The 18178-nt window shown below is 36.0% G+C and overlaps 1 protein-coding gene across 1 annotated transcript in view; it reads right to left on the reverse strand.

The window, feature by feature from the left end:
- The window catches only part of LOC121410186 (interleukin enhancer-binding factor 2-like), a 73013-nt gene that overhangs the window by 42163 nt on the left and 12672 nt on the right, over positions 1 to 18178 (reverse strand). The window contains exons 2-8 of the mRNA XM_041602097.1: positions 17925 to 18017; positions 11069 to 11117; positions 9608 to 9670; positions 7820 to 7948; positions 7313 to 7415; positions 4602 to 4784; positions 3762 to 3840 (exon numbers count right to left, since the gene is read on the reverse strand). Of these exons, the coding sequence (XP_041458031.1) occupies positions 3762 to 3840; positions 4602 to 4784; positions 7313 to 7415; positions 7820 to 7948; positions 9608 to 9670; positions 11069 to 11117; positions 17925 to 18017 (699 nt within the window). The remainder of the gene's footprint in view (positions 1 to 3761; positions 3841 to 4601; positions 4785 to 7312; positions 7416 to 7819; positions 7949 to 9607; positions 9671 to 11068; positions 11118 to 17924; positions 18018 to 18178) is intronic.

Genomic DNA, 18178 nt, shown 5'->3' on the forward strand with positions numbered 1-18178 from the left:
GTTTTATGAATTAAATCCATACACTTTTAGAGTTATGATGGTTATTTAACAAATACACCCGATATGGCCAAAGTTAATTGACATTTGACTTTGTTCATGTGACCAGAAACTTGCACAGGATGTTCAGTGATACTTGATTACTCTTATGTCCATGTTTTAAGAAATAGGCCAATACATTTATAGAGTTATGATGGTAATTCAACAAATACCCCAACATGGCCAAAGTTCATTGAACTTAAATGACCTTTCACCTTGGTCATGTGACCAGAAATTCCCAAAGAATGTTCAGTAATACTTGATTACTTTTATGTCCAAGTTATGTTAATCAGGTATGGTATTCTCAAACACTGTCATAACTTTTATATCTTATCTTATCTTATAGATTTTGTAATCTCTCCTAGATGTGACACAGCTATGATTGTCACAAATCAGTATTCTGAACATTGTCTTTTTTTCCGTCATATCTCTCTTAAGTTCCCGCCCATCTTTTCAGAAATAAACCAATTAAAACCATCGTAAGTTCCCAGTGGGAGCCTTTCTAGTCAATAGGAAGGCCTCGTGGAAGGTAGGGCGTATCCCCAATACAGTTGCTGGCATCGCACAACTATGCATATATTGATGCACTTAATTACAAAGAGAGACAAGGAGCTGTGAAAGAGTTTAGAAGAAGTAGAAAAAGAAGGAAAACAGAAAAAAGGAGAAATTAATATGCAGGGCCTAACTAATTGTAGCATGAAAAAATAATTTTACAAATTGTCATGGACGACTGAAACTTATACCACAATTTACCTAAATAATATCATTATATGCTTGACATTCAGTCGGCAGGGGATCAGGATATTTGGTACTAAAAGATGTGACAAAATTTATGACTGTTTTCTTTTGCTTGTTTAAAAGGATCTTGTGCATTCACAGCTGTGTATTTTTGGTGCATGCTAAAGAGAAGACACAAAATCATGACAATTTTTGTGACAAAAGTTTTGACATCCACAACAATACCAATTTTGTTGTATCTATGAGAAAAGATAAAATATGGAGAAAAGCACTGTTCAGAATACCGCCCCAGATCCATAAACTTTCAAAGTTATGATGGTAATTCAACAAATACGCCCTACATGGCCAAAGTTCATTGGCCTTTGACCTTGGTCATGTGACCCGAAACTCGAACAGGATGTTCAGTGAAACTTGATTACTCTTATGTCCAAGTCTTATGAACTAGACCAATACACTTACAGAGTTATTATGGTAATTCAAAAAATACCCCAAACATGGCCAAAGTTCACTTAGCCTAAAGACCTTTGATTTTGGTCAAACCTAAAACTAAAACTCACACGGGATGTTCAGCGAAACTCTATTTACTCTTATGTCGAAGTTTCATGAATCACATGCATAAACTTTCAAAGTTATGATGGTAATTCAACAGATACCCCCAACATGGCAAAAGTTCATTGACCTTCGACCTTGGTCATGTGACCTGAAACTCGCACAGGATGTTTAGCAATACTTGATTACTCTTGTGTCCAAGTTTTATGAACTAGACTGATTGATTTTCAAAGTTATGATGGTAGTTCAACAAATACCCCCAACTTAGCCAAAGTTTGACCTTAACCCCCCCCCTGACATGAATGAACGAGTCTTCTTCTTGTTCCAGCTGTCTCTGTAATTTCCCCATTTCATTTTATTTTTGGTTCAATTTCATTTTTGGGAGGGAGTTATTCTTGTATATTTTTTCTTGGCTAAATTGGCTGTGGGATCAAGGGAAACACAGATTATTTTTAAATAGGAAAATAGAATGAGAGAAAAATTTAACACATCAATGATGTGGAGCTCATCTGGAATCTCTCAAAGAAATTAAAACAATTTTTTAATTTCAGCCCAGTTGACACTGTAGTGAATTATATTGGTGACATAAATTGAGGAAACGGAATTGAAATTGATGAAGAAATGACAGAGAAACATTTTTTTGTAATTTATGAATAAATTTCATATAAATAATTTTCTCGTCAAAATTTCTAAATTCTGTGTAGAACCTTGATGAAGCTCATGTAGCTCTTTGATGGAACAAAAAAAAATCAAAATCAGTCAACAAATACAGAAGAGGCATTTTCTGTAAATCTTTTTAAATACGCATTAATTAGCATAAAATTTTTCTATTCAAAATGTCAAAATTCTGTGTAGAAGTTTGGTGATCTTCATGAAGCTCTATCAGAAGAAAAAAAAATCAAAATCGGTCAACAAATAAAGAAGCATTTTTTTGTGAATTTTGAAAAATGTGCATAAATTAGCATTTTTAATGAGTTTCAAAATTTCAAGAAAGATATTTGAATCCCCCACAAAGAGCTATCGAATATAGCAAACAGACTTGATATCTGACTTAAAATGACGAACATGAAACATTTTGAAATTCAGTCAACAAATAAAGAAGAGGCATTTTCTGTGATTTTATGAATTTTGCATAAATTAGCATAAATGATTCTCTACTAAAATTTCAAAATTCTGTGCAGAAGTTTGGTGTACCTCAAAGATGCTACACCAGATGGAAGAAGAAAATCAAAATCGGTCAAAAAATAAAGGAGCATTTTATATGAATTTTTGAAATATGAAGTTAATTTTGCATAAATTAGCATTAAAAAATTTTCAAGTCAAAATTTCACAATTCTGTGTAGAAATTTAGTGGACCTCATGAAGCTATACCAGATGGAAGCAAAAATAACTCAAAATCGGTCAACAAATACATGTACAGGAGAAGCATCTTTTGTGAATTTTGAAAGATGCGCATAAATTAGCATATTTAATGACTTTCAAAATTCTGTGTAAAAATTTTGAATCCCCACCTAGTGTTATCATATAAAGCAAAAAGAATTGAAATCTGACTTGAAATGACAAAGAAAAAGCATTTTGAAATTGTGGAAGGACGACAGACAACGGACATCACCCATGGCATAAGTTCATCTTGCCCTTTAGGCCACATGAGCTAACAATAGGAATGCCTCTGGAGAAAAGCACTGTTCAGAATACCGCCCCAGAACCATAAACTTTAAAAGTTATGATGGTAATTCAACAGATACCCCATCATGGCCAAAGTGAATGACCTTTGACGTTATTCATGTGACCTGAAATTCACACATGGTATTCAGTGATACTTGATTACTCTTATGTCCAAGTTTTATGAACTAGACCAATAAACTTTTAAAGTTTTGATTGTAATTCAACAGATACCCCCAATTTCGCCAAAGTTCATTGACCCTAAATGACCTTGGACCTTGGTCATGTGACGTGAAACTCAAACAGGATGTTCAGTAATACTTGATTAACCTTATGTCCAAGTTTCATGAACTAGGTCCATATATTTTTTAAGTTATGATGACATTTCAAAAACTTAACCTTAGGTTAAGATTTTGATGTTGATTCCCCAACATTGTCTAAGTTCTTTGTCCCTAAATGACCTTTGACCTTGGTCATGTGATCTGAAACTAAGGCAGATTGTTCAGTAATACTTGATTAACCTTATGGCCAAGTTTCATGAAGTAGGTCCATACACTTTCTAAGTTATGCTGTCATTTCAAAAACTTAACCTTCAGTTAAGATTTGGTGCTGACGCCGCCACCGTCAGAAAAGCGGCACCTATAGTCTCACTCTGCTATGCAGGTGAGACAAAAACCTGAAATTCCAGTCAGCCAGAAAACAGTTAATTTCTGCTAAACAGTGTAGATTCAGAAGCTCAAAATTTATCATTGTGACACCTGACAATGAAAACTTACACTGAATTTGTTGCATTTTCTTCAAACCATCGAGCATGCCGGACAGCTGCAAGGGCACTTTGCATGGTCTTGAGAGGTACTGGAAATATGGTAGATAAAACGTGTAATGACTTGTCATATTATGAAAATCACATTTCATACAACTTATTTTCTTAATACAACATAAAGTAACAAACTGATACCTATATGTATTTTCATTGAGACAATGAACCAAAAAGAATGGACAAAAAATTGTGGCCTTTCATTGTAAACAATGAAAAGTCATAATGTGAGTTGTAATGTAAAAAAAGAAATACCAACTGAAATACCTACTAGATTTGGTATAACCAATCATAAATCTGGGGAAGAATTTGTATGCCTGGGTCTCATCATGAGGCACAAACTCTGATTCTCTTTATTGGTTTTTTTTTTCTTTTCCACTAGAACTGTCCAGTAATCTAATGAATACAATTTTAGACTTATAAAACTGGACAGAAATAAGCGATTGCGCTATTCTGGGACAACTTTTAATCTTATTCCAATAATCCTAAGGAATCATCATTTTATTTTATATGAGGTGAACATGAATCTACTTGTCTTAGTGGTACCCTTTGTTTCCTGACATTATCTCCTTTTATTGTAGAAATTAGTATGAAGGGCTATTACACTTGTTACTGCACATTTTGGTAATAAACAAAATATGTAATTTACCAAAATGTACCATAACAAAGGGTCTTGGTTTGTCTAGAAGATATTGAATTCAAGTCGATTCAAATTCAAATGTGTGTGGCAGAGCAGTCTATCTACGATTCAGCACCCATGGATGATGTAAAACTTCTGAACCTCAATTACTTTACTCACAGTGGATTGATGCATCAAGTTTCTTCATGTTTGGAGGAATGGTGGTGACAAGAATCTTGACAGTGGCATCAGAACTACTGATCTCACACCCAGCTTCATTAGCTAACATTGTAAGTACTTCTTTAGGGTCTGTCTCTTTCACTCCTTCTACTACCTTGTTGCCTAGAGCCATCACTGCTTCCGCTGAAATATAAGAAAAGCAATACGATGGATAATCATAGTACTTTGAATATGTGGCATCGGAACTACTAATCTCACACACAAATGCAGGGCCCCTTGAAGAGTAATCCGTTTCAGCAGCTTCAAAGCTATCCTGGGATGAAAACATTCTGTGTATCAGTGCAAGGTGCCATGGTGAAGTAATTTGAAATTTTACTGATATACAGAAAAAAATGAGAGTGCACCATGCAAATAGAAAATGCCTCTTGGTTTACAGCATAAGAGACCCAACAGGAAGCTGCATCGCAAGGATGAATTCCTATTACAACAGATCCTGGTAGGTGATTCCAAATTTTGACAGTAGGTGGGAAGAGAACTTGTAAACATCTTTTGGGATAGCATATTTAAGGCTGTGATCATGTCGTCCGATACATATGGCGGGACCAATGGTAGGAGGAAAAGGTACAGCAACTAGATGATGATGAATTTTATGGAAGAGGGTACACTGAGCAAGAAGACGGCATGTATAGAGACACAAGGGCTGAGGAAGGTGTTGAGGTTCTGTAGTCACCATGTACAGAGCGAGCAGCTGATCTTTGCACTTTTTCAATTGAGCTAACCATTGAAGCTGTATGCAGGTTCCATGCCTCTGATGCATATTCCAGTTGTGGACGGACCAATGCAGTGTAGGCTCTGGTTTTCACCTCTTTGGGACATGGTGATAGGATCCTTTGAATAAGTTCTAAAGTATGACTTGCTTTGTGTCTGATGTTCTGACAATGCTTATTCCAACTTAAATCAGCAGTGATCACCACACCCAGGTATTTGTATTGATTTGCTCTTGGTACAAGATCATTGCAGCGAGAGTAGTCATTGAAAGCCAGGCATGTGTTTTTGAGTTATTGATAGAACTGCACACTTCTTCACTGCGATATTGTGTAGAACCACATTTAACACAGTTCCAGGCAAAGCTGTTTGATGTATTGCAGACATCTCATAATATTGCATGGTCATTTTCTTGAACATCAGTACTAACAACAAAACCAGAACCCGCACACATCGGACGGATTCTGGTATTCCATCCGTTCCGACCCAGGCCTAGTATGCAGACAATACAACCATCGATGCTTGAAACTATAGATGACCTTTAAGTTGACTGCATAGAGGGACAGTTTTGTTAAGAGCCTGAGGGCCATTTCATAAAGCTGTTCATAAGTTAAGAGCGACTTTAAGAACGACTAGTGATCCTTTCTTATGTGCTAAACCATCGCCAATGAAAACACCATTTACCACAAGACAGGATCACCAGTCGTTCTTAAAGTCGCTCCTAACTTACAAACAGCTTTATGAAACACCCACCAGATGTACAATACAAAATGCTATGGAGAAAGCAAGAAGCATTGGATGGGATTTTCTATGCTGATCCAGGCTGACACCCTATTATCAAAATGCATAAAATACAAGACCAATTTGGAAAGTCAGGATTAACATTAGTAAGAATGCATAGTAATGCATCACCATCAACAATATCAAGAGTAGATCTTAATTAAACCATGACAAGCCACTAACAAATCAAAATATCCAAATATGACTGAAGCATACTCTCTATGTCCAAATCCAGTTCAATTCAAAGTTCAATTAGCTTGGCATTGCATATAGATGCATTTAGAGCTCCACACTCCAAAATACTGCTTCAAATTTCAGATTCAAAGCTAAGACAAAATGCAATGAAAATCCAGCTATCTGCACCTATGCATGATGGTAGTCCAAAATATGAGGATTACAATATGGAACGTCACGATAAAAAGACTAAATTTGAAGGAAATTTTTGAGCCCCTAGCTCACACATGTCACCTCCATTGATACACACATGTTCCCATCGTATAAGTTACAATGTATATTGACATTGCCATCCGATGGTTAACTATCAAGGCAACAATGCAACACATCCAATTAGAATCAAGGATTTCAAAGAAGTTACAATTGGATAACATTTCCATTAATAGCAACTTTTCTGGTACTCCTTCTGGTACCTTGTTCCCCAGAGCCATCACTGCTTCACCTGAAATAGAAGAAAGCCTTGAAGAAGAAAAGATTACATAACAATAGAAATCTTTCAATGTGGAATCAGACCTCAAACCTAGCCCCATCAGTTATCATGGAGAGTACTTATATAAGGCATTTTTCCCGTTGCTGAAATAACTTATTAATAAAAATCATGTTTTACCACATATTTTGCATTACTGCAGTGCTAATATGAATCATCGCAAAATCAAAATTAAAATTCACTTGTTCACCCTGTCTAATAGGGTCACATGAATATATGTCAATTGTTTCAGATCTGTTATCATTTTAAGTTATAATATGACAAACTCAGAAAGACTGCAGCCAAAAAAAATCAGACGTGGCTACAGTAAGCACACTATGATCCTTGAGGATGCTGGTCATGTATAGACGAGTGTTATAGCAAACCTGTAACAAATCATTTTAGAGGTCCTTAACCAAACCAAACCTATCCAAAGCTTCGGAATTTTAACACTGAAATAACTTACTTGTTGGTAGGGTCTTGAAAATGACGACGAGATCAGCTACTGGGCTATTGGCCATGATGGTTGCTTTCTTGAATGAACCAACCTGTCTCACTTCCTCTATACTCTGCAGTGATATTTCAACAAAACAACAAACAAGATATGTTATCAAATACAACTGGTCTATCACACATTCCTGATATTCAGGAAATTTTATCATACAAAAAAATTACACTGGTAAGAGTGTGTTGGTGACTATAAAGTACAGCATGGAAAGGTTTGTGTGTTTTTTTTACTCTTTGAATACAATTACATAAAAATTTATTCTTTAATCATTATTTTATGAATATACTTATGATCTTTGTGCACAATAAGACTTAAGGAGAAAAATCTAATTATGCAATATTTCAAAGTATATATAAGGTAATGTTTTATAAACAGGATCTTCACATCATGACACAAATCTGCACTGTAGAAAAAATCTTTTTTGTCACTAATATTCTTTTGATAAGCTCCAGTATACAAACTCACCACTTCAAAATTTGCTGGAGGAGAAACCATAAGATTGTCAAGGACAGAGCTGATTTTGGTGACAAGATTCAGGACAGCTGTTTGCTCATTGGTTCCAGGGGTCAATTCTGTATTCTTCTCCAATAAACTCTATATGACCATTCATGTTGTAAAAATAAAATACAATTAACAATGATTTCTTGAACAGAATCATGAATGATACTAAAAAAATATTCAATGAACACACCCTCAGCTCTGCAAGTTATACCATGAACTAGAAACGTTGGATGTATTTCTGCACCTGTAATTTTTTTTTTTTTTTTAAATGAAAAAATATCAAACAGCCATTTCATGTACCAAGAATATATTTTTAGTCCTACATAGATTACTTATAATCCATCAGTGAAACCTGATTACCTTTATGTCCAAGACCCCTGTTACATCTAGAAAATTGGTTATCCTGGGCCAGTTGCTACCTTAAAAGAAAAGTTTCTGTTTTCTTTCTTACCCATGGCAGGCCCCAGGCCAGCAAATTTCCAGACAAGACAGGGCCCATGTTTCTTGATATAGGTTCTTAAACATTTTTATGAGGTTTCAAAGACTCAAACCTGGCAAACATTGTGTTGACATATCATCCAGACTTTTTATATGAAATGAAGTGTAAGAACAGTCAAGTGATGAAAAATATTTCTTATTGTTGCTTATATCTATAATATCCCTCTTTATGAGTATTCATAAGTATTCCAGATTACATGATTCGTCAATTCATGTGACAAAGTATAATTTCAATAGGAAGTTTGATGAACCTCACAAAGCTCTACCAGATGAAAGAAAAAAAAATCAAAATCAGTCAACAAATAAAGAAGATGAAGCATTTTATGTCAATTTTTAAAAATATGCATAAATTAGCATAAAAATTGTTCTAGTCAAAATTTCAAAATTCTGTGTAGAAGTTTTGTGAACCTCATGAAGCTCTACCAGATGGAAGCAAAAAAATCAAAATCGGTCAACAAATAAAGAAGCAATTTTTGTGAATTTTGAAAAACATGCCTAAATTAGCAAATTTCGGGCCGGATGAGCTAAAAACTTAACCTTTGGTTAAGATTTGGTGTTGACACTGCCGCCTCTTCTGTCGGAAAAGCGGTGCCTATAGTCTCACTCTGCAATGCAGGTGAGACAAAAATTGTCATTTAGAAGAAAACCTTTGATTACTCATGCATGACCCAACCGATTAATCTTATTTTTCCCCAGAAGTTGAATGAGTATATAAAACCACCTTCGAAATATATCTCAAAATTAATCTATTCAAAAGTTACAGCATTTTGTTTAGGGACACTTACTTTTTTTACTGTGTATATATCAGGCGTTTCCTTCAAAAACATAAATAGTGGGAATTATCAATCCTCAGTTAAACTGGCAAAACTATTTTTCCCTCGGTGCAAGCTTTGCCCCTCTGAAAATAGTAATTGCTAGACCAACCTCGGATAAATAGTTCCCACTAAACTTTCTCAAAACCCGGTATAATTGTATACTATCTTAAAATGAATTCTTAAAAGTTCTGAGTAAATGGGCCCAATACTATGTATCTGACGAAAAATCAAGAACGGTAAGTCAAGAACGGTAATGTCAGTAATCTTCAACAGTGTCACATCACAAGTGTCAATAAACAAATGTTCAAACATTCAACAAGCACAACTGTACACATGGATGAAACATTCAATTTCAAATAATGAAATTATCAGAAGAATCTGTCAAAACTTTGACCATTAGTATTTGCTGAGATAATTGATTGAATTTTTGTCTTCTCACCATTTGAAGAGGTGTATCCTCGCTTGGGGGAGCTGGCTTTGTCCTCTGAAAAGCACTTTCACACTGAAATGCAAATAACCAAATATAAACCTGTATTATTATGATCAATCTGAAAAGGAAAACATTGCACCAGACAAGTTTCAGACTCAAACTTTTCAAGAGTTTACTTTACAGCTCCGCCTGACAGGGTTGAAAATAGACGGGAGCGATGAGCGATTCCACCCTTGTGTGCTTTGTAATTGCTCTCAGATCTGCCTAAAACAGCCAAGTACCGAGCGACTCCCAAAATGAAAATTGGTCCAGTCCACGCCCGCCCAGTCTCCCATGTACGACTGCATACTAATCAGACAGCCAGGCCAGCGCAGCTGCAGGTTTACATGTACATCCTCGCATTCGGACGTGTAACTGAGTGGATTTTTTTAGTATCACAGGTACAGCACTTCAGAAAAAATGCGTATCGATTTTCAAACTCTCGATATCCCGGGTACTATTTTTCAAAAAACGCTGCGTGGCACCAGGTCTCGCCATAACTTTGATAGTAAAAAATTTCCTTTATTGGATTAATTTTGAAAATACCATCCTAAATTTGCAAGAAAATAAAATCAACTCTGCAGATATCACATTTACATGTATTTATATTTTTGAGCAATTTTCAGCAACTCCACTTCTTAAATCTAAATCAAGTTGCTTGGTGCTCTAGAAATATGGTACAGATCCCGCAATTTTAAGACCGAAATTAGGATTTTCAGTGGGGAATTTTGGTAACACTCAGTGCCCGAGTGTAGTCCTATACATGTACATGTATTGGCGCTAATGCAGTTTACATACCCGCCTGTGTTGCGGTGATGATTGACTGTGAGCTGTGTGTTGCGGTGAGGATTGACTAAGAGCTGTTATTATTGGCTGCGCTGGCGTAGGCAGAACTTAACCTTGAAAAATAGTTTTAGCTGTCAGGCTGTGATGCATTCAATATTTCATAAAATAATTTCTTCAAGTGAAGTTTTTATCAAAAAGTAATTCTGAAAAGGATTCCTCTCAATACAAATGCTGTTCAAAATTGTATAATTACATGTAGAATGTCCAGTTAATTTAATATACGAGATACAAATAATAAACAATCGATCTACATGTAAATGAACAATAAATTAAATAATAAATTTTAATAACAATGAAGAAAAATGAATAGCAATTAAACAAATGTTAATTAAATGTATTTGTAAACAAGCAGGACAAACTGCGTTTAGAAAGCATGCACTGAATCATGAAAAAAATGGCTCTGGTCAAATGAAAAAAAGGCTCTCAATTTTTTTTTTCAAAATGGCTCCCTAAAAGTAAAAAGTGATTTCAGCACTACTCCATGTATCATAGAGAATATTCACTACAAATAGACACTTTATGAAAACTGTAAAACAGGCATAATACAGATTTAAAAATGGTTATAATACATGTACGGTACCTTACCTGTACTATATCAAATGGAATATGTGGCATAAAAGCTGGTGCTCTCCACCTAAGAAAAAAAAGAATGTGATCAGACCCTGGATATGTCTATAATATCAGATTATGCTGATAGAGCTCAACTATTGCTTCCTCACCTTCCTGTCACTTTTTTGTAACTTTTTTTTAAGTCATTAAGAATAACTTAGAGGTGTTGTGGTTCAGTGGATGTATCTCCAAACTGAGATTCAAATACCATTATATAGCACTCTTATGGCAAGGAATTTATCTCATTTACCACTTTACACCAAGATGCACCTATCCGCTAGACTACTACCCGGTATGAAGAATCCTTGAACGTTTGATCGCCAATAAGATTAGCCATGCTATATCCACAGTAATAGCATCATGCATCTAATGCTTAGACATATTGTATTATCATCATTATTAATGAGCGAGGACATAAAATCAAGTACTAATTACTATACACAAATTTAAAGAATTGAGCTTCAAGTACTGAAAACCATAATTGGCAACAAATGAGAAATACTGATACATGTAGCATCGAACCTTATTTTACTTGGTACCAATACCAAAACACAATTTTATCAGAATAATCTTGACTAGATGTATTATCCAATGCTACCTCCACTTTGCAAGATCTATATTATATAGCACAATATTGTATACTTTATTAGGATATTGATAAAACAAGGAATTAATCTGATTATACTGATAATTTAAATTCAATGCAGTAAAGAAAAGAGCATCTAATATATTTTTAACCACTTATAAGGAAAGGCCTTTCATGAATGGGATCTGCGAGCTTGAACTTAAACCTTGATGTATTGTAACAAACTCTTTCAAACTTATTATGAACAAGCCATTCCATAAACTAAAACCATCATAAATAAAGTTTGAAATCAGTCCCAGGCATGCTATTTCCCTCTGAAAAAAATCTGAAAAATAGCCAAGGTCGCTAAAGTCATTGACAAAGTCCAAGGTGCCCCGGTCGGGGTTACAAGCTTCTGCATAACTAAAGACAGGCCTCTACAAAAAAATCACTTGCCCTGTCAGGCAAATGATGAACTAGCACATCAATGATGTGGGGCTCATCCGGCATCTTGCAACAAAATTTAACACAATTCTAATTTCAGCACAGTTGACACTTTAGTGAATTATATTGGTGACATAAATTGAGGATATAGAATTGAAATTGATGAAGAAATGACATAGAAGTATTTTTGTGATATGTCATATGAATTAAGTATTACTAGTTAGTGTTGTCAGTCGGTCCGGGTTCGGGATGAATTCCCGGCGGTCTGAGGCTCCGAGACGGTTCCGGAATCAATCAACTTAGACCGTATCCCGGCAGGAAAATAAAATCAATAATGGTCAAATTCATGTTGTAATATTTCCCTAATTAGTAATTGTACTTACGAAATACGAGAGAACAATTTAATTTCAACTGGCTGTGTGCACATGCACCTCGAAATATTACGCAATTACATAGCTACTCGTCGATCGCATGAGCATGCACACAATCTAGCTATGCACACGGCTCCGAGAGATCTACGCAGACAACAATCGTCTACTGTATAGTCTCATGTGCAGACCTCTTTCGCCTCAGTTCGTTTTACCGAGTCATTCATTTACCCCATACTTTCGAGTTGAATCTGCTACGATATGTATGGACTAGTGAATTTATCATGAAATAATTTACTAACAATTGACGATGATGATCTATGAGTATTTGCAAAAAAGTCGACATTAATTTTGTGATGATTGTATTTGTTGGGGTATTTTTTGCGAAAAGGTTTGCAAATAACAACTACATGTACATGTAGACGAATGCGCACCATGTTTCAGCTGGTTAGAGCCGGGAGAGAGAGAGAGAAACTGAAAGTTAATCCATATTAGCTAGCTAGGGCCACAGGCGAACTGACAAGACATTACGCAATTGCTTATATAACTGTCAACCACGTGCGCACCGACCACAGATCAGTGGCACCGACACGTGTGTTATTGGACTGTCAGATCAGCAGCTGGATCGACTCAAACATAATTCGGGTCATGTCAGTGGTCATCAATGTTTACAGTTTGCGGTGGTGGCACGCTTTGACTGTCTCATCATTATTTTCCCCACGTTTTGAGTGAATGTTTACAATTTGCGGTGGTGGCATGCACACTTTGACTGTCTGGTGCACCGCCAGTGCGCAGTGTTGTATTTAAGGCTGGAAATATAGGTACACAGTTTTGGATTGCACTTGTGCGTGGAGATACGTTTCGGGATTCAGGACGAGCCGGGATCCCAATAAGGAAATTTTGAAGTTGCCGGGACGGTTTCGGACCGGGATTTTTTTCTAGATAACAACACTGTTACTACATGTAGTAACAATTATCTAGTCAAAGTTTCTTAACTCTGTGTAGAACCTTGGTTAATGTACATGTAGCTCTCAGATGGAACAAAAATAACCAAAGTCAATCAACAAATAAATAAGTAATGTTTGTGAGTTTCGAAAGTATATGAATAAATTAACATATATAATGAGTTTCAAAATTCTATGTTGAAATTTTGTATCACCACCTTGAGCTATTACATGTATATAAAGCAAACAAGTGGAATGCCTCTGGCCGTCTCACCTGCATCACGCGGTTCAATATAGCAGCAGTGCTGACTTTGAATACTACTCTAACTCGCACAAGATGTTCAGTGATACATGGTTACTCTTATGTCCACTTTTTATGAACTAGACCAATAAACTTACAGAGATTCACCAAAAAACCCCAACATGGCCAAAGTTCATTGACCTTACATGACCTTTGACCTTGATCATGTGACCTGAAACTCAAACAGGATATTCAGTGATACTTGATTACTCTTATGTACAAGTTTCATGAATCAGATCCATAAACTTTCAAAGTTATGATGGTAATTCAACAGATACACCCAATTCGGCCAAAGTTCATTGACCTTTGACCTTGGTCATGTGACCTGAAACGTGCACAGGATGTTCAGTGATACTTGATTACTCTAATGTCCAAGTTTAATGAACTAGACCAATAAACTATCAAAGTTATGATGGTAATTCAACAGATACCCCTGATTCGGCCAAAGTTCATTGACCCTAAATGACCTTTGACCTTAATCATGAGACCTGAAACTTGCACAAAATTTTCAGTGATGCTTGATTACTATTATGTCCAAGTTTCATGAATCAGATCCATAAACTTTCAAAGTTATGATGGGAATTCAACAGATATCCCCAATTCGGCCAAAGTTCATTGACCCTAAATGACCTTTGACCTTGGTCATGTGACGTGAAACTCATGCAGGATGTTCAGTGATACTTGATTAACCTTATGTCCAAGTTTCATGAACTAGGTCCATATATTTTCTAAGTTATGATGACATTTCAAAAACTTAACCTCAGGTTAAGATTTCGATGTTGATTCCTCCAACATGGTCTAAGTTCATTGACCCTAAATGACCTTTGACCTTGGTCATGTGACATGAAACTCTAATAGGATGTTCAGTAATACTTGATTAACCTTATGGCCAAGTTTCATGAACTAGGTCCATATACTTTCTAAGTTATGATGTCATTTCAAAAACTTAACCTCAGGTTAAGATTTGATGTTGACGCCGCCGCCGCCGCCGCCGTCGGAAAAGCGGCGCCTATAGTCTCACTTTGCTTCGCAGGTGAGACAACAAAATTGAAATTGATCAACAAATGAAGAAAAAACATATCTGGGTCATTCCATCTGGATTCACCCAGTGGTTGCACCTGACCGTCTCAGAATTTGTTGTAATTTGGTACACATAAAATTCCCCATGGCCCAAGCACAAAACAGGAAAGATTAATCAAATCGGTCCATCGGTTCTTGCGATACGGCCCGCCCTTTTCACCTTGTTTTGACAAAAATGGGCGTGACCTTCAACTTTCAATGGCTATTGCGTCGTAACGTGTTGACCAATTTTCACGAAACTGGTACCCTTTAATAGGAAATTCAGAGAGGAATCCAAATCATGCATCAAATAATGTCTTAGAGCGATTTATAAGGTAATGACCTTTGACCTTGAGTTTGACCCCCGGACAAATCCTTTTTTAACTTGATTTTCGTGTATGTTAATTATTTGTATGATATTGATAAAATATGTTAAACAAATGATGATATTTCATTTCTTCACCTTTTAAAATAAAAAAGATACCATTAAATCTAGTCCCACATACTGATATTCATGTTAGTAAAGTGTTCACCAGTTACATGATTTCTTCCAATCTTAAGTCACAGTATGCAAACACATTAAAAGAAATTAAGCTCATCAGTTCACAAATGAAACATTAAACATTTATGCTCATGAATAGGTATCTGTTTAGGCATTTTGATGTTTAGCAATATATATCACATATATATATTTATACAAGTGGAATGCCTCTGGCCGTCTCACCTGCATCACGCGGTTCAATATAGCAGCAGTGCTGACTTTGAATACTACTCTAACTCGCACAAGATGTTCAGTGATACATGGTTACTCTTATGTCCACTTTTTATGAACTAGACCAATAAACTTACAGAGATATGATGGTTATTCAACAAAAAACACCAACATGGCCAAAGTTCATTGACCTTACATGACCTTTGACCTTTGTCATGTGACCTGAAACACGCACAGGATGTTCAGTGATATTTGATTACTCATATGTCCAAGTTTAATGAACTAGACTAATAAACTTTCAAAGTTATGATGGTAATTCAACAGATACCCCCGATTTGGCCAAAGTTCATTGACCCTAAATGACCTTTGACCTTAATCATGAGACCTGAAACTTGCACAAAATATTCAGTGATGCTTGATTACTATTATGTCCAAGTTTCATGAATCAGATCCATAAACTTTCAAAGTTATGATGGGAATTCAACAGATATCCCCAATTCGGCCAAAGTTCATTGACCCTAAATGACCTTTGACCTTGGTCATGTGACGTGAAACTCATGCAGGATGTTCAGTGATACTTGATTAACCTTATGTCCAAGTTTCATGAACTAGGTCCATATATTTTCTAAGTTATGATGACATTTCAAAAACTTAACCTCAGGTTAAGATTTCAATGTTGATTCCTCCAACATGGTCTAAGTTCATTGACCCTAAATGACCTTTGACCTTGGTCATGTGACATGAAACGTTAATAAGATGTTCAATAATACTTGATTAACCTTATGGCCAAGTTTCATGAACTAGGTCCATATACTTTCTAAGTTATGATGTCATTTCAAAAACTTAACCTCAGGTTAAGATTTGATGTTGCCGCCGCCGCCGTCGGAAAAGCGGCGCCTATAGTCTCACTCTGCTTCGCAGGTGAGACAAAAACGGGTTCAAGGATGTAGCCAATGGTGAGTGCGTATTCAAGTCACGTGTTCATGCTTTAATTATGCGCAACCTTCCAGTCGTGCATTTTTCGTGCAGCACTGTGCATTTTTGTGCAGCACTGTGCAATTTTTTTTTTTTTTTTTTTTTACTGAACGCATATACGCGTTCAGTAAAAGAGGCTGGCTAGGATTTTGATGCGCTTACTTAGGCGCGCATAGTAGATACGCCTGTGATGTCATAATTGACAGTCTTGTGATCTCTTCGTCTGTGTGATCGTACACAAGTTGGAGGGATTTGAACAAGATTTCCATGAAAAAATCATTTTGCCGACCCGTTTTATAAAACAATTAATGCACATTTTAAGATTCGTGATGTTAGTGACGATGCGAGCAACTCTCGGGCATTCACAATATTATGCAAAAGCACTCGGTGCAAGCGCCTCTTGCTTTCGCATAATTGTAAATACCCTCGAGTGTGCTGCATCGTCATAACACACTCATAAATGCGCATTAATTGTATAATATATTCTTGTTAGTAAAGTGTTTACTTTTATCATCAAATTGTTGAGTATATGCCTATTTAAGGCTCCCATAATATATATCTATTGCTGAACATCAAAATGCCTGCTAATGCCTGCTAAAGAAATCGGAAAGTGATTTTGCACAGTGAACCTGCATGATATTTCCATCATTTGACTTAAAAAACCAGTAAAAAACAGCATGAGAATTTTCTTGGGCAAAGGATTTCCTTTAAAAGAAAAAAATTATAATCAAGTCGATGTCACTCCAGTTAGCATCAATTTAAAGTTAGCATAAATCTTGTGACCTGTGAAACTTATCAGATCATAATAACTTCAATAGGCATACATGAACAAACTTTGAAGTTGAAATGAAATGGTTTTTAAGGTCAAAGGTACATGTATCTAAGGTACATGTATATGACATCACTGCCCTTTAACCTTTGACCTCCATACCCCCTTCCACTAACAAAATCATTGTCACTCAAATACAAATACATGTTCCAAATGTGAAGTAGATCTGTCATAGAGTTCTTGAGTTATCACAAGAACAGTACTGTACCTTTTATGACCTAAAGATTTGGCCATGGCCCTGGGAAGCGACGGTGCTGAAGCACCCCAAAAAATTTCCTTAGGGGGTGCTACGTGTAATATTCTCCATAGGCAGCACCCCCAAATATCCTGGAAGATGTGCAAAAATTGACAAATGTAACCAAAATGACCTTCATTTTGTAGTGAAATCCTTTTTCCTTTTTCATTTTTTTCAAATTTCTCAAGACCAATTTGATCTGCATTTTGTGTAGTGAAAACCTTTTTTTTTACCTCCATACCCCTTAAAAAACTGATCAGGTCATTGCCATTCCCATATGAATAATGGTACAAATATAACTCAATCAGCCAACTGGTTCTTAATTAAAGTTATTTTGAGAACAAAAATGGGGCAGACTGACAACTCAGAAACATAAGCTTATAATCAAATATATACATACATCCCTCTTGGGCCTCCTTGTCCCCTCATAGGACCCCTGGGTCCTTGTCCACCTCTGCGATCCCGACGATTCCCCACTTTTGTCTGCTTTGGCCTGAAAGAAAAAAATCGACACCATACATATTATTTAAGGCATACCATTGACAAAGAAAGACTTTCAAGTTTGTACAAAGCGGGTGGAATTTGTTACTCTGTCAATATTGTAGTGCCACGTGTAGACTGTTGCAAGAGTGTATCATAAAACAATCTTTCAGA

Source organism: Lytechinus variegatus, chromosome 3, assembly GCF_018143015.1.
Source record: "Lytechinus variegatus isolate NC3 chromosome 3, Lvar_3.0, whole genome shotgun sequence".
Lineage (NCBI taxonomy): Eukaryota > Metazoa > Echinodermata > Echinoidea > Temnopleuroida > Toxopneustidae > Lytechinus > Lytechinus variegatus.